We start from the raw sequence: 16,636 nt of genomic DNA on the forward strand, positions 1-16,636 counted from the left end.
CCTAGTGTTAGGCGCCTCGTCCAATCCACAGTCTGGGTGAGGCATTCAGCCTCCCTATACAATGCCTGGGGAGAGTTAGGCACCTACGAATGGGAGTCACAACACCAGCATGCGGAGTTAGCAGTTGCCTCTGCTAGTCAGGCAAAGGCATTGGAGAAGGGGACTGGCTGCCATTCTCATGCTGTAGCTCCTTCTCTGGGGCCCAATGAGTCTTTCATTAGTTAGCCACAGTGGAGCAGCTTCAACAAGCAAGAACGAGGGGTTCCCCACATCAGAGTGCGGCATAGCTTGGTGATTAGCGCACACCCCTAGGAGGCAGCAAAGCCCAGCATTTCCCACGTGCCTGGTCTGTGCTCTAACCACTGAGCTACAAGTTACGAGGGAGATGAGGCTGGTTCTTCTTCCCCCCACCCTCCCAGCTGTTTTCTGTGAGCTCTGGGCTGCAGCTGGGTTAGGCGGGGGATGCCTAGCTTCTCTTCGGTCGTGCAGCGGCAGGCGCCTAGCATGAGGCTGCAGTGAACAGGCACAGAGCCAAGGGCACTGCAGGAACGTCTTCTGCAAACAGGCACCAAGGGCACTTTGGCACCTACAGGGTTCGAGGGTAGCTATATGGGGGCTTGGTGAGTTCCAGTGAGGCCTGATTCTGAGATTTAGGTGCTTAAGTGTCGTTGAGAATGCAGCCCTATAGTAGTTCGGGTCTCCTTGGAAGAGCCAGGCACAGGCAGAGGTCTCAGAGATTGCCTCGGCATCTGCAAGAGAAACCTTTACTTTTTATTATCAATTAATAATAGTAGCAATCCGATAATTAAAGGATTTATTCTGATTGGCTAATTTACTCACAGCATGAGTAAATGATCATCCAATCAGACTGCAGAATTTCCAACCTGCACCATGATCAGAGAATTGATCTGACAATCCGTTCTGTAGCTGGGCCAGGGAATGCGCCAGCTGCTTTGCTGGTTTCATGTGCAAAGCTGTGCCATTCTCCTTGTTCCTTGGAGTCCAGGGAAGCAAGGAGCCTCAGGCAAAGCTGGCAGGCAGGGCTCCCCACTGTTACATTGCCGCAAGCCAGGGGATAACAGAACACAGCTCGATCTGTCGAGAGAACCCAGCAGACATTTGACACAGAAGCTAGTCATGCTGGGTGCGAGAAGCTTAGCTTCTGAGGCTTCCACAGCACGCTGGGAAAGCATAAGGTGTTTGGGCAGCCACTAGCGCACCAGCCATTTCATTCTAACGGGACAGTATAACTCACATCTGATCCAGAGATCAGATTTTCTAAAAGCTCTTGCAACCCTCAGACTAAGAGAAATGCTTCAATTAGCTTGTTATGAACCTGCCAGTGAAAATGTGGAGTTTAAATAAATACAGAGCCCTTAAGGCTGAGCTCCTGAGAAGCCCACAGTGAACTGTGTGACACTGAACCCCATATTTGTCATAATAATATTATTATTATATAGTTATGGCATAATTATCATGCATTTTGTACAAGATAAGTCATGTCAGGTGTCATTGGAAAAGTTATGATTTGCTGAATATGATTATCCTATTTGTATGCATGTATCATTTTTGTATCTGAAGTTATAAATACTGACTATGTATCTGTACTTCAATTGTAGTTACACCTGAATAATGCCAACTAGACAAGATGCTTTCAGTCTAGATAGCCTTTTGGAAAGGGCCTATTCAGGGCAATGAGACCTGGGGATTCCAAGCTGTAATGCAAGTGCAGCTTGTCCCATAAGAATCTGCAGCCTGCCTGTCTCATCAGCCCAGGTGAGAATTTGCTATTTCATATCCTATCTTTCTAGTATCTTAGACTTAGTTTGTGTTTTGTTTTTTTACTAGGTAACCTGCTTTGATCTGTTTGCTATCACTTATAATCACTTCAAATCTATCTTTAGTAGTTAATAAACTTATTTTATGTTTTAATCCAAACCAGTGAGCTTTGACTGGAGTGCTTGGGGAAAATCTCTGCTTGGTTACCACAAGTGTGCACTGTTCTCTTCACATTGAGGGAGAGGCAGCCCAGGTATTAAACCCATATACTGGCCAGATTTGACCAGGGCAGGACAGTACAGCACTGGGGTGCTAGGCTGGGAGGCTGGTAGCTAGAGAGCCTGCATGTGACTGCAGCTGGGTGTGTCCCTACCTGTGTGAATGCTGGTGAAAGTGTGGGCTGGAGGGCTTTGCAGCTTGTCACAGCAGCACAGTGTGAGAGGGAACCCAGGCTGGTGGGTCAGAAGGCTCAATGGTTCCCCAGTTCCAGGTGGCACCCTGGGGGGAACCTGTCACAAACTGAACACTGAATTCAGTGGCTGTCCTTCTCCCAGCTGAGCAAAATGAAGCAGCAATCAGAGAGCAGAGAGAGTGACAAGGCAAGAGGGTATTTAATAATGAAGGTGTTGTTGGTAACATAGCTGAGGAAACGTGTCTGTTTACAAGTTTTAAGTTGACAGCATCGCTTTAAATAAGGAAATACATTTGTCGAGAGGAGAAACTATCTGGAAAGCCCTGTACATTTAGGCAGTGCAGCAGCTAAACTACTCTGGATTCAAGTGCTATTAAAATTCACCATGGAATGGTTTCTAAAATCTCTCACTTATAAAAAAAGAAATTCTTTTAACAAATTGCAACTTGTGATTGTTCTAGCTACCAGTGTCCGGTGAACATTTGTACAATAGAAAAGTGGTGCTTTAAATAGTGACTTAAAAAAGCTACTAACATGTTCTTTATACAACATGCAACAACATAATATCTCATCACTGGGGCCAAAGAGGGCTGCAGAGTCTCCTCCTCAGACTCCAACAAACCTTCAGCAAGTCACCCACGTGGGAGTGCCCCTGCCCCACAGTCCCTTTGCACTGGGCTCTTCCCCAAATGACTGCATGGCCAGTGTGCTGCCCTTCCAGTAACACAAATATTAAATACACGCAGGCTGGAAATATTTTAACAATCTTTGTCAGCAACAATATTTACTTTTGCAAAACAGCTGACAGGTAATTCCTAAAAAAGTAGATGCATCCCTAAAACAGTAGATATCCGATTATTTGGTGGAAGCCAAATGGTGAAGAGCTGGCCCTTTCTCACCGGAGAGCCCGGTGAACAATATTGCACCGTGATTCAGAGGAGAAAGGCAGGTGGCTTCCTACTGCCACCAGGACTGCAGCAAAGCATCTATCTCTGATGAACTGGGAAGAACGAGCTCCTCTAGCCTTGTGGATTCACAGCTCTTCTCCAGATGACCTTGCTCTGAGCCGAGCAACTGGTGGGGCAGCAGTAAACTCAGCAAAAGGAAGGAGAGAGGAGCAAAGGGGAGAGGGGCGGCAGGGAGGGGGGCTGGCATAGAGAGCATAGACTGCACAAACAGATGGTCACACAAACTCCAGCCATAATTAAGGACCTGTTTTGACCCATTCCATTTCTTGGGGAACACACAGGAGGGGCTATTTATTGCAATTGAATTTCTGTGGCTCTCCCCCACCCTCAGTGTTTCCTGCAAGTTCAGGAGAAGTTCATCCTCAGGTTTCTCATACTGCAGAGAAAAGCCCAAGGGATCCCCTCCAGAGGTTCGGTTTGTTTACTTCCCGATTCAACATGCTCCTTGTCCCCTGCTGGAGACATATTTATACCACACCACTTATTTATACCACACCAGTAGGAAATCGACAGCTCCGTCAGTGCATCAGGTTCTTTCAGTAGCACTATGAGCAACCTGAGCAGCTGGAGTCAGGTATCAGGACATCTGTGGTTTGGGCTTCTTTGAGGTTAAATTATAAAATGTAACTGTGCAGCATGGAACACGCCTTGGCTTTCACTCACTAAAAGTGACCATATGAGATGTGCTCACATGAATTCTGGCACATCTCTGACATGGCACAACTCACTGCCCTTGACTGGAGAGCAGCTGTCTGTGCTATGGGGACTTGGCTTCAAAATCATTTTCGATCAATGACTAATTGGAATGGAGACAGGAAGCAGAGCGAGGTGGGCCTGGCTGTACAGTGAAGTGTGTTTTGTCACTGTGGTGGGCAGAGAGAATGGCACTAGCTGCCCACAAGACTTCTGACCAAACTGGGCCTTTCTCCATGGCTAAGACGTGCCGTGCAGTATTTCTTAAAGGAGATGAGGCGGCTTTGGGGAGCAATGCCTTGGACCCTGTTCTGGATGCTTTCATGCTTCCTCCCAGGTGAGGTCTCTTTTCCACACAATATGTCACGAGCTACTCCAGTTCTCATGTGAATGGCTGCTAAAACTGAAAAAGCATTAAAAAAATGTTTTAGAGAAGTCTCATTTTTAAAAGGCATCAATAGCCACATAGGTGTGAAAAATAAAGGGTCAGTGTCATTGTACTGACAATTCTTAGTCACTGAAAAAGGATAGGAATTATGTACTGGGAAAAATACTCCAGTTTCCCCTGACTGGTTGGCACATTAGCCCTTTGGGCCAGGACTCAGTTCCTGTTGGTTCTGTTGTTTAATGAAAGGACTTGTGGTTGGCTGCTTTTGCTGTACATCCCCATCTGTATTGCCACCACCTTTCACCACTGCTGTAAGTGAAGGTCCATGGTGGTGTTTAAGCTGAGATCAGTGACGTCTAGGAAATCTATATTGAAGAGGCTGGGCCCGGTGGTGGTGAAAGAGCCAAAGCCAGTGGCTGAGCTAGGTGGGGTGAGATCCAGCCATTCCATCGTTTCCCAGGGCGATTCAGTGAAACTCATTTGTAAACCGGAGCCTTCAGCGGAGGAGGGTGACAGTTGGGTCTCCATGGGCGAGAGAGGAATCTCCTGGGATGTCAGAAGTTCATCTGCAACTTTGCTGGAAAACCCATCGATCAGCCCTTCAAAGTGAGACTCCTCACCGCCCATTTTCAGGAGGGGGATCTCACTGACCTTTCCCAGAGGACTCTGGGAATTTAATAAGACTTCGAGGTGAGTGTCATTGCTGCCAGTGCAGTGGTCAAATGAGAGTTGGGCTGAGGAAACATGTTCAAATGGAGCAGAGGCCTTTGGAAGTGAAGCGCTGGCGTTCCCTGAAGACACCGTTATCTGAGGTACTTTTTGGAGGCAGGAACGATCTTCTTTGGCAATGGCTGGCATTTCTGTTTGCAAAAGAAATGGAGAGCTTAGACCCATGCCATGTAACAGCCTGAGCCATCTGCACTGGCCACATGCTTTGACTGCCTGCTTTCCCTCAGAGCCTACTCCACTGTTCTGCTCCACTCAGTGTTCCCCCAACCTTATCAGTGCAAAAATGGACATCTTCCAACAAGACTTCCTTTCTCCCTGCACCATTTACCCCCACAGACACACACTTCACATCCATCCACCGGCTCCCTTTTCTCCAGCTTATCAAACACAAACTGCCTGTCTTCAGTTGCAAGGCCCTTCCTGGCTTAGCCCCTGTACTACTTATCCTCTTATCTGCAGTCGTGCTGCCGCCAAGGATGCCAGCCTACATTGCCCATGAGTTTGATTTTCCAATACACGGCTTTGTGCTGCCACCCACGTTGCCCCTGTGCATGGGAGGAGCTCCCCAGAGACATCTGAAAACCCATCACACTGTCCTCCTGCAACTGCCCCCTTGCAACAACCCTCTGCTGAGAGACCTCGGACAGAGAGTGCACTGGGACTGCTGCTGCTGACACTGATCAGCATGGTCTCACTGGGGAAAGGAGAGCCATCCCAGGGTATGTGGGGGAAAGTGCGGCACAGACTGGATGGCCCAACTGACTCTCACACTTGGGGTGACTCAAGATCAGAATGTTGCTCTGACCCTTTGTAAATAGGACACCTGGGTCCTTGGCTTTCTTGGCAAATCACCCCAAAACCCAACATGGCCTGGTTTGTCCATGTCATACAGGACCCTGCTAGTACCAGCCCTCAACTGCTCAGCTTTCAAAGTCACCACGAGGCCTACTCATGGAACGCTATAATCAGCAATGCCTGAGAACACAGAGACAGCCCCTCTAAGGAGCGAGTGACAGGAGATGCTTTTAAAGCTTGATTACCTAGTATGAAAGCCAACTGACAGCTAAGCATCAATGATGCTTTCCCGATAGGCACTGGCATATGGACAGGGTACAGACAATGGCCTTATAGGCCATCATCAGAGCAGATAATGCCTCTTCGTAGCTCGTATGTGTGGGCAAGGGGCATAATCAGTGTTCCCCAAAGGCATGGGCCTAGGCAATGCTTTGCCTAGACATGGCCGTGGTAAATGAGTGTGGGGAATGGGCACTGTGACACAAAAGCCATTAGTGGTCACTACTCTGTGTCAGCAATGCCTGACAGAGTCCTTGCAACCAGCACATGGATGGCATAGTATTTATCTCTAAAGACAGTCATATGAGGTATCAAATGAAAGCTTATATTCTACTGGTCAGCATAAGCATCATGAGATGTCTGTACAGGTGTTCTTCAAGAAGTTGTATGTATGTGCTAAAAATAGGTTTACACTAGGTAACCAGGCAGAGCTGATAACTGAGGTTCTCCCAGACAAAGGAATGTTGCTTTACCTGGCTGCACAGGTCTCAGATGTAAAGCAAGCCTAAGTCAACGGGAATTATATTTGCATCTGAGGCAAACGGGACGAACATATTAACAGGCTAAGAAAGCTGCATGGCTTCAGCTCCCCAGAGAGGAAACAGCAGAAGAGAAGACCTTTATCTGGGGGCACACTTCCAAAGGATACAATGCCAAGGCTTACTGGACTGTAAGAAGGGTGCCTCCCTTTGTTGAGCAAAAAGAACAGCACTTTTTGTATCCATGAAAGCTGGATCCTGGCCCTGGTGGCTGGTGATACTGAGAGGTTGCTTTAGGTAAACTGCTTATCTGAGACCAAGATTTTCACCTGCTAAAGTTATGTTTGTCTCTCAGAAGTGTGTGTTACACTCTGTTTTATTTGTAACCATTTCTGTTTTCATTATCCTTATTTGTATCATTGAAATCTCTATCTTTCTTAATAAACTTCTCTTTGTTAGATCGTATGAGGAACTCTGGGCTGTAATATTAAGCAAAGCGTGAATTCTTAGTTGGAGATAGCAAACTTGGTATAATTTCTGTGAGTGGCCAATGGCAGGGGCTGGGTGTTCCAGGGGAATGCTTTCTGAGGGGGCTCAGGAACTGCGGAGCAACAAGTGTTACCTGTAAGGCAAAGTAAGGGCTGACAGAGCCCTGAGAAGTTTGTCTGGGATGGCTAGCCACTTAGCACCAGCAAATCTCTCTCTAGCTGGAGCAGAGGGTTCACACAGTAACTAACAGCTCTGGGCCCCCTAAGAAGGCATCACAGTATCATTGTTCTTCATGGGAAATGGGCACAGACAGAGCTCTCTAGGGAACGGGCATGGGCGGTGCTCTCTCTCTAGGGAACAGGCGCAGGCATTGCTCTCTCTAGGGAAGGGGCACGGGCGGTGCTCTCTCTCTAGGGAAGGGGCACGGGCGGTGCTCTCTCTCTAGGGAAGGGGAACGGGCGGTGCTCTCTCTCTAGGGAAGGGGCGCGGGCAGTGCTCTCTCTCTAGGGAACGGGTGCGGGCGGTGCTCTCTCTCTAGGGAAGGGGCGCAGGCGATGCACTCTCCAGGGTACAGGCACAGGTGTTTCTCTTTCTCCAGGGAACAGGCCCAAGTGTTTCTCTCTCTCCAGGGAACGCAGGTGGTGCTCTCTCTCTAGGGAATGGCTGATAACCACAGGACAGGCTCTCCACAGGAAAGTGGTTACAGTAACGCACATGGGGATTTGTTAAAATCAAAGCTCCCCAGCAGTGGTGGACATGTGCAGGGCACCTCCAGAGCACTGCTCCACTTGTGTAATGGAAAACAAATCTTTAAAACCAGCCTCAGCCATTCCTTCCTCAGGGAAAGCCGCTGCAAGATGGCAGCCTCAAAGAAGGCAGCTCCAATGGGGCTCTCACGGTCCCATGTTCATCACCATGGCACTGAGCATGCTTTTCCAGCAAGGGCACTGTGTGTAAGGTATCAAATCTCTGCCTACCTCCACTCTCAATCAGCACATCCAGGAGCTCGTCCATTTGCTGACTTCGAGTCATCTGCTGCAGCAAAACACCACAAGAGGAGAGCAGGGGGTTAGAAGCGGTTTCTCAGGCCACGGGCCAGAGCACAAGATGCAGCTTTGCTAGTCCTAGAGTGCTGGAAAGATGAGATTCTCCATGCAGTGTGGATGTGCTTGGCTCCCGATTTCCTAATTTGCTGTGGCTAGTGAGCAATAAGCTGGTTTCTGTCCCCTCCCTGCAGGTAGAACTGAGCTCATAGGCTCCATGGTCACTGCACAGCCACCTTTGACAACCATTTAAATCAGCCTCTGCTTTGCACCTGGGCTTCAGGAGCCTGAGGACCAAGTTGGGTGCACACAGCCTCCTTGGGACTCTTGTGCCCAGCACACCCAGTGCTTGCCCCAGCAAGATGCCTGCTCCCCTATGCCCTCATCCCTCTGCTTGCCAGCCGAGCCTTGCTGACGAAATGCACTTTCCCTGTTGTTTCCTTTGATTTAAATACAAAACAACTCCTCGTCCCCCAGCCATTATGTGCCAATATTTAGTGCTATCCAATGGCCCATGTGGGATGAGTTTGGTGGTTTCAGTCTAGTTACCAATGGAACAACTATCCACCATCACAGCTGGCACTAAGTGGCACCCTGTTTGCAGTCTCATGCGATGCGAGGGACGAAATGGACTATGGAGACTGAGCTACCCTCTCCACCTCAGGCATAAGGCTGAGGCACTCTGGCAGGGGGCAGAGCAGGCCAAGCTTGTATTTGCTCTGGGTCTAACTACAGAAGCCAAGGTTTTCCAAAGTGACTAGTGATTTGGTCTGCCCAAGTTGGGACACTTCAAAGGGGCCAAGTTTCCAAAGTTTCCCCTCCTCCCCCCTTGGAGCTCACATCCATTTGAGGTGTCTCAACTTGGGCACCAAAAACTGGAGCTCCGTGTATCACTAGCCCCTTCTGCTCTGCTTGACCAGGGCCTCAGTCCGCAGGGCTGTCAGCCTAGCACCTTTCACCAGCACAGTATTCAAATAAAATCAAGTCTGATGCTTTTCTGTCACATTGAGACAATAGTTAGCAGCTAATGCCTGGATGCACAACAGGCATTAAGCAGCTAAGGCCCAGTTTCTGGACCACTGCGATGCACAAAACTCCAGCTGCTCCCAAAGGTGCCTACGGTTACTCAGCACCTAACAGTATGCAGTAAAAGTTCCCTAGTGCCTGTGTTCCTGCCGCTGGGCATGTGCACCTGCCCCCTGGTGGGCATCCGGGTGCCGATCTCCCATCTATGTCCTGGGGCAAATTCACAAACTGGGGGAAGAGAGGTGCTTGGCCGCCTAAGTCACATGCAGGACCCAATCTGACAAGCACGCTCAGAAGCTACCCACCTCTACCCAAAGGCACCAACTTCTCCTGGTGCCGGTGGGTGCTCGTGCCCCCCCCGCCCCACCTGGACTCTGCCCCCAATCCAACCCCTTCCCCCAAATCCCTGCCCCAATTCCGCCACTTCCCTGCCCCTATTGGACTCCTTCCCCAAATCCCTGCCCTGGCCCCACCTCTTCCCCTGAGTGGGCCGCATTCCCGCTTCTCCCCCCACAGCTTGTTATGCCGCGAAACAGCTGTGTGAGGCAAGTGCTGGGAGAAGCAGGGACAGCACACAGACGGAGGTGAGCTGGGGCGGGGAGCTTGGCTGCAGAACACCCACCAATTTCCCCCGTGTGTGCTCCAGCCCTGGAGCACCCCTGGAGTTGGCGCCTATGCCTCTACCACTCGGGCCCTCAGGTGAGTTCATACAAAAGAGGAGCTTTCCACATCCCTGGTAAGGCCCCTAACCACTAGGCTAACAGTTCTGGGGTTATTCTTGTTCTCCTTCCCTCTGGGATCCTTGCTGACAGCACAGGCACCTACTGCCAAGACAGTGTTTGCACCTACCTCTGACCACGTACCCCGTCATTGGTCTCTCCCACTGGCTAGCTCATGCCTAGTATGCTGGCTTTTGTGGACTGGAGTCTAAAGCTCCTCACTCCCCCATTCAATGGACAGGGAGTGTGGGCATCCAACTCAGGCTTTGTGGATCACAGTGATCTCCTAGGCACCTAACATCTTTTGTGCACTTAGGTCTAAAATGTCAATTCAAGCTATTTCTCATACACATCAAATGTGCCTGCTTCACTCACAGACCAGGCGATGTGCTGTAATTGCCACAGTCACTAGTTCCATAAAACTCAACCAAAACAGAACAAGATCAAAATGGTAAAACCTATTCCTGTAGAAAATAAAAACCATGCAGTTACCTGCTTCACTGCATCCGCATAGGATGGAGGCTGCTTTACCTCCGAGAGGGCTGGGCTTGACTTACAAAAACTTGGGGATGGAATAGAAAACTTTTGACCTGCCTGCGTAGCCATCTGCGTGGGGGAAATATAGGGAAATGTAATCAATCCACAGGCAAAAGGTTATGCTCCTCTCTGCCTTTCTTTCTACCTTTATTTGGGGCCCAAGCCGCCTCTCACCCCAGTGTAAACCAGAAGTAACTCCACTGGAGTCAATGGTATTACACCAGTGCCAAATCAGACTAAGTGAGGGAAAAATCAAGCCTGTGGGCAGGACAGATGGATTCAGGAGACTAGTTATGAGTTCCCCTAGCTATGAGGAAACCATTCAGGTCTGTATGCACAGTTCCTGTGCATTTTAACATGAGGTGACCCTGAGCAGTTTGTCTTTCAGCACCCGTATTCAGCTCAGCTCTGAATGTCCCTACACCAGAACAAGAGGAAGAGCAAAAACAGGCAAAATAATATGCTGGTGAAAAATATTGGTCAAACATAGACAGCAAGGTCCCAAAGATACCGCGTTACTGGTGGGTGAACCCGCCTCCTCTGCCCTTATCACTCCTCTCACACTTCAGCAGCCCTGGCTGATCCTGACCAGGTCTTATGCTAATTAGTGTGATGCTTGTTTTTTGACACCCAACCCAAATTCTGTTGTATGACTCACTTGTCTGAATCACTGGACAATGCTGCAGCTAGGAGATGCACTAACCCCACCACTCATCTCTACTGCCCCTTGTCAAAGGGTCTCTAGAGGCACAGTGGGTCAATACTCTGGACCTTCTCTGAAGATCTGGTTTACATGGGTTAGCACATCCTTGCAAAACTGTCATACGTGACCCCCCAGCCTGAAATCTCTTGCCCTTCACTTCTGATGATCATGGAAAAACTGATTCTGTTTTAAATGTCCCAATTACTTGCCCTAAGTAAGTGGTGAGAAGAATATTGTGAGACTGGATTAAGCCACAAGGGAATGACTTGCACGGGTCTTATCCTGCACTCTTTCTAATCCCACCCATTTCACCACTCCAGAAAACAGACACAGAGCATTTACAGAACCAGTGGTATCTCCTGCTTAGAAAGGGCTCACACACTGGCCTAGCAGGAATCTTGCAACTCAAAGATGAGTTTCTTGGCAGAGGTTCTGAGGGAAACTTGCTAGAACACCTGCTCATTTTGTACTGGGTTCTTGCCAATGAATGTGACTGGGTAGCATTCTGCGGCCTGTTATGCAGCAGGCCAGACAACATCAAAATGGTCCCTTCCGGCCTTAAAGTCTATGAATCTGTGAAAAGATTAGCTACCAACCCCCTCCCTCCAGATAACAAATTCCTTTCCCTTTCCTTCTACTTCGCTCCAAGACTGCTCTGCCCCTGCTGGCTGGCCCCGTCTCCCCTGTTCCCATGGTGTTATCATGGCAAGGTGCAGCATGACTGTGGCAGGCAGTGTTATTTCTGGGAGTGTTGATTAGTGTGGGAGTGATGCACACATATCTCAGCAGCAGCAGCAGCTGGAGCTCCTTCTTCACCAGGATTCTCAGTGACCCATCAACACCGCAACTGGGAACCCAGAGGAATGGCTCAGATCCATGTCACAGAGAGCACAGGTCATTAGTGCTGCTCTGTCATACACACCCTCCTCAGGTGAGGACCCCCAGCACTGGTGTGACATCCCAGCTGGAGATCTGAGAGGCAGCCCCAGCTGGGAAGGACTCACGCCAAGCAGAGTTAGGCTCAGAACCTTCCCAATGGCCTCGCTCTCATCGGGGCAGAGGAGGGGGTTGCTGTGGAACAGGGAGCTCAGAAAACAGAAGAGCTGCCCTGATTACATTGTTTATAGGTGGGCCTGGGTTATGGTGTCTGATTTTTAGCTACGTGAAGAGAATGTGACCAGAGACTGGAACTGCAGAGGTAGGGTGAAGTGCCCCCCATGGCACCCCATATGCAGCTCCAGCCTCTCTCCACCCACAGTGCCAAATGCTGTCAATCGGAAATTTTGGGCTTGCAAATGTTCCACGCCCCCAAATGCTGACATCTGCACATGCAGTTCAGGAGAGTCAGACACTCCTAATTCACACACACAGCTGGGCATGCAGAGCTGACCCGAGTGCAAATACAGGAGGCCCTAAAATACAGGCGATGATTAGAGCCTACTTTGGAAATTAAAATGGTGACACTGTGCCCCTGCTCCCTGTGCCATGACCCTGCTGCTCCCTGCGGCACAACCCAGCCCCCTGTGCCATTCCCCTGCTGCTCCCCATGGTACAACCCAGCTCCCTGTGCCATTCCCCCTGCTGCTCCCCATGGTACAACCCAGCTCCCTGTGCCATGATCCTGCTGCTCCCCATGGTACAACCCAGCTCCCTGTGCCATTCCCCCTGCTGCTCCCCATGGTACAACCCAGCTCCCTGCTCCCTGTGGTACAATCCTGTGTGATGGAGCTACAAAGAAGAGGATTACAACTCCCATCAGCTCACTCCCCACTGCATATCCCCTCCCCCAGGCCAGGTAAGGGAATAGAGCTGTGTGTGGAACAGGCTGTGACTGCTGGACATCACAGCTGGGTGCAAGACTGTGTGGACTGTATATGGAGCGACAGCAGCTGGGCAGGGAGCCAGTGCAGAGTGGCCCAATGAGAGACATTAACTAAGCTTGGCTTGGTAACTCCCAAATGCTTATTTGCTGAAATAGAGACTGGACTGGAGAGGGCACCCCAGGCACAAGGCTTGAAAAGCCCCACGCACACACTGCTATTGCTTAGTTTGAACTGTAACAGTTTAAGCCTCTGTACCTGGGTATTTACAACCTCGCCCCTTCCCTGCCAGCCTAGTAAAACCCTTTCCCTTAGCCACATGCCTGAGTGGTTATGTGACCTTCCGAGGCTGGGCTACAAGGCCTAGCTGCTGAAGCATCTATAGTGTTTGTCTTCAAGCTGACAGGCTACTGGCACTCTAGGAGTTTCGGGTATAGAGGAACCCCAATAATTACACCTACTCCCTGGGCTGCGACTCTGTTGCTCTCCACAGTACAACCCCGCTCCCTGTGACACCCCACAATACTGCCCCGCTCCTGCTGCCTGTGTCACCTCCTATATTACCCCTCTCCCACTGCCTGTGTCACACCCGCCAGTACCCATCTCCCACTGCTTGTGCTACCACCAAAATTAATGCCCCCTCCTGCGCCCTGTTTCACCCACTAGTCTCCTGTTCCCTTTGCAACCTGCATAGTTTCTCCCTCCCACTGCCAGTCACTCCCAGTGTCCTGCTCCCAGAGTCATCCCCCAGAGTGCCCTGCTTCCCTGCCTGTCACCCCAGAATGACCCTTCCCCTGCCTGTGTCACCTCCACAGCGCCCTCTCCCCCCTGCCTGTCACCCCCAGAGTGCCCCCTCCCTGGCTAAGTCACCCCCACAGCGCACCCTCACCCTGCTTGTGCCACTGCCACTGGACCCCTCCCCCTAGCTGTGTCACCGCCACAACTTCCCCCTCCCCTGCCTGTCACCCCCACAGGGCCTCATGGGTGGCATGTAATGGAGGCTGGGGGAGGCTAAGCCTCCCCAAACCTGCGCTAATGCTTCCTGCCATGGCCCTGGGCCTAGGACCCAGCAGGCCTCAGAGCTCCTCTGGCTGGCCAAGGCTTGGAGTGGCTTGGGCAGGCAGGTCAGCGCTCAGGGCGGTTTGGGCAGATGGGAAGAGACTTGGTGTGGCTTGGGTGGGCAGGTTGGCATTCGGGGCGGGGCAGGCCAGCCATCTGGGACTCCTCTGGCCCCGGTGGGCGAGAGTGAGGGGGCCTTGGGCAGATGGGGCAGGACAGGGGCCTAGTCTCCCTGAACTGGGGGAGGGGTCACACGCCACTCATGCAGAGCCCCCTCCCCCTGCCTGTGTCACCCTCATAACTTCCCCCTCCCCCATGCCTGCCACCCCCACAGGGTCCCCTTCCCTGAGTTTGTCACACCCACAGCTTCCCCCTCCCCCACCCATCAACCCCACAGGCCCCCTCCCCTGCCAGCGTTACTCCCACAGTGGCCCTCCCACCTGAGTCACTCCACAGCACCCCCTGCCCCATGTCACCCCCACAGTGCCCCCCGCCCCGTGTCACTCCCACAGCAGTCCCAGCTCTTGCACTGTTTTTGCTGTTATAGGATTGGCTGTATAGGAGCCATCTGTGATGAGACAAGAAGCTCCAACTTCCTGGCAATTTTAGCATGCTGATTGGCTGCCTGCCCCATCAGCCCACCTTCTGGGGGTGAGCAACCAATCAGATCTGCTGCAGGCAGCGCTCCCCGCCCCCAGCAGCCAGAGCCGTTCTCACAGGAGGGGAGGGGGAGATAAAGAACCCAGCTGCTCCAGGTGGTCCCACCCCCTTCTGCCTCTCCCCCTGTGAGCAACAGAGAAGGGACGGTTCCTCTTCCCCTCCCCCTGCCTTGCAGCTTCCGCCTGGGCCAGGGAAGAGGGGGTTGAGGGGCACCTGGAAGTCCCCAGCCTGGAACAGGGAGAGAGGACCCTGCTGCAGCCCCCAGGCCTGGGAGGGGGAAGAGCCGTAGGAGGAGCAGAGAGGGACTGAAGTCTGGGTTGGGGCTGTTGGGGGGGGGGAGCATTCATTGCTGGGCAGGGACTGGCAGTGTAGGGTGAGAGCTCCTGCAGCAGGGGCCAAAACCTGCTCCCCAGTGCAGCTGGGGGCACTGGCAGCACTGATTGTCACCCCCGCCCCCCAGGAATGGCAGGGGGGCGCACAACACACGACAAACCAAATACACAGCGTCAGCGCTATGAACGGCTGAGGGATTGGGGCTGACTCATGATCTCTGATCCCTGGAGGTCAGCAATGATGTGCAGTCTCCCCTGACAGAGCTGGTGCTGGGTATAAGCTGATTAAGCAATTGCTTAGGGCCCCAAGCAGCTCAACGGCCTCCCTATTTGCTTTTTTTATGTGTGTTGTGTAGGTGGTCCCCCAAAATATTCCTGCTTAGGGCCCCCAGGATTTGGATAAGCAATCCCCAAAGCAACCGTACTGCCTGTGCCCCCGGATTCCCAGAGCGGCCCTCCTCTTCCTGTGCTGTACTGCTGCTGCCCATGTTGCTCCTGTGATTTTGTTCCTAACTGTCCCTCGATCGTGAGCAGCTCTGTGAACACATCCAGTGTCACCAGGGTCTTGGCAAACTCACTGGAGCTGGTCACTGCATGTGCTCAGGATTTGGCCCTTCCAGCTACTCTGACCTCAGCCTGTGTGGTGGAGGCACCGAGGAGGCAGCTTGCATGGAGTGGTGGCTGTGTCTGGGCACACCCTGTGCAGCACACCCAGGCTCTTGGGTGATGTGCTCTCCCTGGCACTCCTGCTGCTGTCTCCAAGGAAGTCAGTATGCTGGCTGGCCCAGGTTGGAGAGAGGTACACAGGACTCCTGACCTGTGGCACTGCTTTTTGTAGAGTCACAAAGATGCAGCCTACAACTTGGTGAGGGGAGACGGAGCAGATGCTACTCCACTCACCACTGCCCTACTTTGAGCATGCTAGCCCTGTTTGCTCCTGGGATGGAACCCTTGGCTCTGCCTGGAGAACTCCCATTTGCAAATGCGCTTTGAGCCTGGGCTCCCATGCCACAAGCCAAAGACTGTTCTGTGAGTGCCCGAGCTGCAGGGGAAAGCCCAGTCTGTTTTGTGAGGCCCTGTCGTGCTCACTTGGGCCAGTTTACAATTCTGCCAGAGTGATACATTTTAGGGGCAGCTGCACTTCCTGCTTCCAGGCAGGACGGGGAGCAAGGATGTGGAAGTGCTGCAGGACAGGCTGTTCCTCTGGTGTTCCAGGGTTGTCAGAGCCAGAGCACATTGGAGAGCTCATGGAATGGCCTGTGCCCAACCTCATTCCCAGGTCAGAGAGATTTGGACAAGCAACCCCCAAAGCAACCTTTAATACCAGCTTTCAGAGTAGCAGCCGTGTTAGTCTGTATCCGCAAAAAGAACAGGAGTACTTGTGGCACCTTAGAGACTAACAAATTTATTAGAGCATAAGCTTTCGTGGACTACAGCCCGCTTCTTCGGATGCAGAGGGCTGTAGTCCACGAAAGCTTATGCTCTAATAAATTTGTTAGTCTCTAAGGTGCCACAAGTACTCCTGTTCTTTTTGCGGATACAGACTAACACGGCTGCTACTCTGAAAGCTGGTATTAAAGGTTGCTTTGGGGGTTGCTTGTCCAAATCTCTCTGACCTGGGAATGAGGTTGGGCACAGGCCATTCCATGAGCTCTCCAATGTGCTCTGGCTCTGACAACCCTGGAACACCAGAGGAACAGCCTGTCCTGCAGCACTTCCACATCCT

General features: G+C 51.6%; 1 protein-coding gene across 13 annotated transcripts in view; it reads right to left on the minus strand.

The window, feature by feature from the left end:
* Positions 1-2,366: 2,366 nt before the first annotated feature.
* Positions 2,367-16,636, minus strand: part of MYOCD (myocardin) — a 227,057-nt gene continuing 212,787 nt past the window's right edge. For 9 of the 13 annotated variants that reach the window (XM_034789813.1, XM_034789827.1, XM_034789816.1 and 6 more), the window contains 3 exons: positions 10,292-10,405; positions 7,989-8,046; positions 2,367-5,100 (listed from right to left, as the gene is read on the minus strand). In XM_034789813.1, coding sequence (XP_034645704.1) covers positions 4,541-5,100; positions 7,989-8,046; positions 10,292-10,405 — 732 coding nt within the window. In that variant the 3' untranslated portion in view covers positions 2,367-4,540. The remainder of the gene's footprint in view (positions 5,101-7,988; positions 8,047-10,291; positions 10,406-16,636) is intronic. The other 4 variants (XM_034789815.1, XM_034789818.1, XM_034789817.1 and 1 more) reach the window with 4 other exon arrangements.

The sequence above is a fragment of the Trachemys scripta genome, chromosome 14, assembly GCF_013100865.1.
Source record: "Trachemys scripta elegans isolate TJP31775 chromosome 14, CAS_Tse_1.0, whole genome shotgun sequence".
Lineage (NCBI taxonomy): Eukaryota > Metazoa > Chordata > Testudines > Emydidae > Trachemys > Trachemys scripta.